Here is a 3,935-nt window from a genome sequence, read left to right as displayed (position 1 = left end):
GAGGAGAGACACCGATGTGAACCTTAATCCAATTAAAGAGCTCCACCTTCTCTAGGAGTCACTGGTCAAGTAAGATGAAGTGAGATGAATGTTTTGTTTTAAGTTAAGAACAATTTACTAATATTTGAGGAATACTAAGTGTGAACAGCTAGAGTTACCTGTCTTGTTGACATATTTGTGCCAAAGGCTGCCTTGTTTAAAGAGCTGTTGCTTATTGCTTTTAATTATTTGAATGTTCTTAAACTTGTATGATATTTAAGAGCAATTACATTCTAAATAATATATTTAGAGGGAGGGGAAAAATGTATCAATATTCAGATTACATAACCTTTCTACCATTTCTTCAATTCATGGTGGTTTCATATTCAAACACTGCATTTGCATTTTTTTTCACAAATGAAATCCACACCATTGGGTGATTAATATTTGTAAAGTTTAGTTTATTTACATCAGGGATCATGGACATGAACATATTATTCTCAACAAGAAGAAGAGGTGTTTTGTACCAGATTTAGCTACTAAATAATTTTCATCTGCAGTCCATGGACAGGTGAAAGGAAACAATACAACATCATGTCCACTACAATTGGACCAACAACCTAGTGATGCCCATGCAGACATATGCGCACGCACACGTCGTCGTCAAAATGTCAAGTCAATGCTCACAAAACTGGTGTCTTACAATCCATTTTTAAATCACAAGAAAAATCGTGGCAGGTTTTCAGATTGAAGGATGATTGGGTTTATTGAACTAAAAAAGGGAAAGGCTTGCAAAACCCAGGGAGTGGAGACTCATGGTGCAGGACTTTGAATAGTGTGGTTCTTGTGCTGAAAGAGAGACAGGGACAGAGGAAAAAGGGTCAGACACAGCTTTATAGGCTTGGACAGGAACTATAAATATTTAGTACAATCCTTTATATCATATGGCAGTATAATACACATTCAGCATAATTCCATATTGCTGTCTTATTTGAAACATACCTTATGTTTTCAATCTCACCAAGGTCAACTCAACACTCCTGACCTGCAGCATCACTGATGCTCCACCACGCAGCGTCCAGTGCTCCTCAAGTAGCTTACCAATATACACCAACAAGATTCACTACATAATACAGTAATATAATACATGTTTAATATGATTATGTATATAATGCAGTTGTTTAATACTACGATAATAATAGAATACAAAATTGCTGACCTATTGTAAACTTACCTTGTGTTTTCAATCTTACACAGTTCCTCCAACTTTGCTCTCTCATATCCACCAATCAATCGGCTGAGCTGCATATTGACAGGTAATAATCAACACAGAGTCACAAAGCCTTAAATAATTCAACCCTATGTTACTTCTTGTTTAGCATTTAGAGGTCTCAAATATGCACTCTAAATCCATACCAGCAGCAATGCATCACAAAAATATCTCTTCCTTTTATTATTGTGTACCATTAACTTCATTATAATGGCTCTTACTGCAACGTTGATATGCTCATTCCATTACCTACATCCACAACTCTACAATCACATGTCCCAATGTTATATTTAGCTGATAAAATATAACATTTAATATTCATATTTAAATCCCCCTATCTTGCAAAAAAATCCCATTCAGAAGCCTTTATCCCTCTAATTACACGGCATTTGATAAAATGGCCTTGTGCAAACTGAATTTACAATTCATAGTCTGTTTATTCCATATTTACCGTTATGTGTTGCTCACTTTATCCAGTATGGTTAATTAGCTTAATCTGTTCTCAGTTAACATCATCTAAATCTACTAATTTAGTGGTGGAAAATCCACTTACATGCTGTAATGCACATGCTAATTTTATTCAGGTGTGGTGATAATATAAAATCTCTTTCTTTAAACATCTTACCTGTTAAAAGTCCATCACGAACACTTCCGCTGCAACTCTATGGCGCTGCTAGTATACGCTGCAAACTTCCGGGAACCATTGACAGCAATTACCGTAAAAAAACTGGTCCGTTGGAGTGAACGGAAATGAACGGACTCTCTCTTTAAAGGTCTCTGAGCACACCTATTTAAGTACAAAAGCGTCTGCCAAACGAATGTAATGTAAAGTAATGAGTGTTAGGAAGACAAGACCTGCCCATTTGCACTCCTTTGTAAGTCAGCTATGTGTGTCATAGCAACAGTTGATAAGATGTCAATTAAGAAAGGCGGAAATGTCTCTAACTACATAGCGGGGGGGATTGTGTTTGTGTTTTATTAAAGGTCAGTCACTGCCCACAGCTAGGTAAAAGATAATCTGTACAAACAGCATTTACTGAAGCAGAATTAACCAGAAACCTGTCTAATTTGCAGTACGTTCATTCTACCATATAGGTAACACGACAAGAATAGAAACAAAGGGTCCCTGCAAGAAATACACGCTGACAATACAGTTTAATTAAGAAGGATGCAAGCAGTGAGGCCTTAGAATTTAATAGCATTTTGTTAAATATAAAGCCCTGCTGCCTTTCATTCAGGCCATCTTATCAGTGACTGCGTATATTAAACTGCAATCAGTTACTGCAATCAGAACAGAAAACCAGCCACACTGTGGTTAAGAGCCAGTGCAGTAAAAGAGCAGGACTGGTTTCCTGTTTGATGAGGGGCTATTTCAGTTCCACCAGATCAAAGTGTGTCTGGTGAAATCAGCTTATGTCATCTGTCATTGTTAGATTGTTTTTAGTTGTGTTCCATTTATTCTTTTTTTAATGTTGTATTACTTATGCTTTGCTTAAATTATTTATGACCTGGATGTCATTTTTGGTGTTTTTCCTCTCAGATATCCACTTTTAGCGCCTCTAGCAATGTTAACGGTTTTGAGTATCTGAAAAACCAATGGAATTTCCATCAGCCTCAGCTTTTCTTATAAGCAGCTACAATTGATATAGTTATAGCAATAACATATCAAATGACAACATCAGAGAATCACCCTGTCACTTAAATCTATACTGTGATAAATACAAGATGTTCATTGTGGCTAGCTACACTGTAATAGCTACAGAATCTGTGGTATGTTGTTGTGTCTTCGGCACCAAATATATAGTTACGACCTATTATTGAGGAATCCACAGCAATGAGGAATCATTCTTGACGAGTACACTCAATATGACACAGAATGTGTCACTCGACACTACCGATCAACCATAAGAATAATGGTCTGTCGCTTTTGAGGTAAACAAATGCTCTTGGTCAGTGGTGTAGTGGTCGATGATGAGGTGATTGTACAATGTAGAGGGGTAGGTTACAGAGGAGAAAGTGGGTATAACTGCCAGAAAATGAGGTGGGTATGTCCCGTATACCGCCGTATAACCTCTACTACACCACTGCTCCTACAATAACTGGATGTTTCGCTTTGCATATGGCTGTGACAGGGAAAAAGCATTTCAAGTGTCTGAAAATGTAAGTGGAAGAGACCAATATTGACATGCTGGAGAGCTTCTAAAATGAAATTACAGTGGATACATCTCCACCAACTCCTGCACGGATGTGCTGCATTGGAGCGCATTGCAAAGCCCCGCTGCACGCTGATATACTGAAGATAAAAATGTCATCATTTCTTAACGCGTGTGTGTGTGTGTGTGTGTGTGTTTATGTGTTTGCATCTGCTCCAGGAGCAGGAAATGAAATGGAAAGATAAGTCTACAGAGGAAGGGAACAGACGTACACTGAATGCACATCGGCTTTATTAATGCATGTACTGTATGTGTGTACTCACCTATGAAGCCAGACGAGGGAGGATTGGGCTGGATATTCTCCTGAGTGTTGCCCTGAATCACATCCCAGAGTCGCCACACATAGCTTGGGTGAAGGATGTAGAAGGGCTGGCCGGGATGGAGCTTGCGGTGCTCTACGTACGGCCCAAACAGGTTGTAGTCCGGACTGGCATACCACTGATGAAGAAAGAGAGGGACACCTGAGTTTAGAC

At 38.5% G+C, this 3,935-nt stretch overlaps 1 protein-coding gene and 1 long non-coding RNA gene across 2 annotated transcripts in view; both read right to left on the bottom strand.

The window, feature by feature from the left end:
* The window catches only part of st6gal2a (ST6 beta-galactosamide alpha-2,6-sialyltranferase 2a), a 47,153-nt gene that overhangs the window by 7,676 nt on the left and 35,542 nt on the right, over nucleotides 1-3,935 (bottom strand). Inside the window, exon 5 of the mRNA XM_068704983.1 lies at nucleotides 3,726-3,900. Coding sequence (XP_068561084.1) covers nucleotides 3,726-3,900 — 175 coding nt within the window. The remainder of the gene's footprint in view (nucleotides 1-3,725; nucleotides 3,901-3,935) is intronic.
* On the bottom strand, nucleotides 455-1,474 carry LOC137891193 (uncharacterized). The gene is made up of 3 exons (XR_011105334.1): nucleotides 1,214-1,474; nucleotides 982-1,102; nucleotides 455-828 (listed from the first exon to the last, which is right to left on the bottom strand). It is a non-coding gene; the product is annotated as an uncharacterized lncRNA (long non-coding RNA).

The sequence above is a fragment of the Cebidichthys violaceus genome, unplaced genomic scaffold (genome assembly GCF_023349555.1).
Source record: "Cebidichthys violaceus isolate CVI_PGR_0920_01 unplaced genomic scaffold, fCebVio1.0.p SCAF_11, whole genome shotgun sequence".
Classification (NCBI taxonomy): domain Eukaryota; kingdom Metazoa; phylum Chordata; class Actinopteri; order Perciformes; family Stichaeidae; genus Cebidichthys; species Cebidichthys violaceus.
Note: the sequence above shows the minus strand (reverse complement) of the source record. Positions and strands in the feature narration are given on the sequence as shown.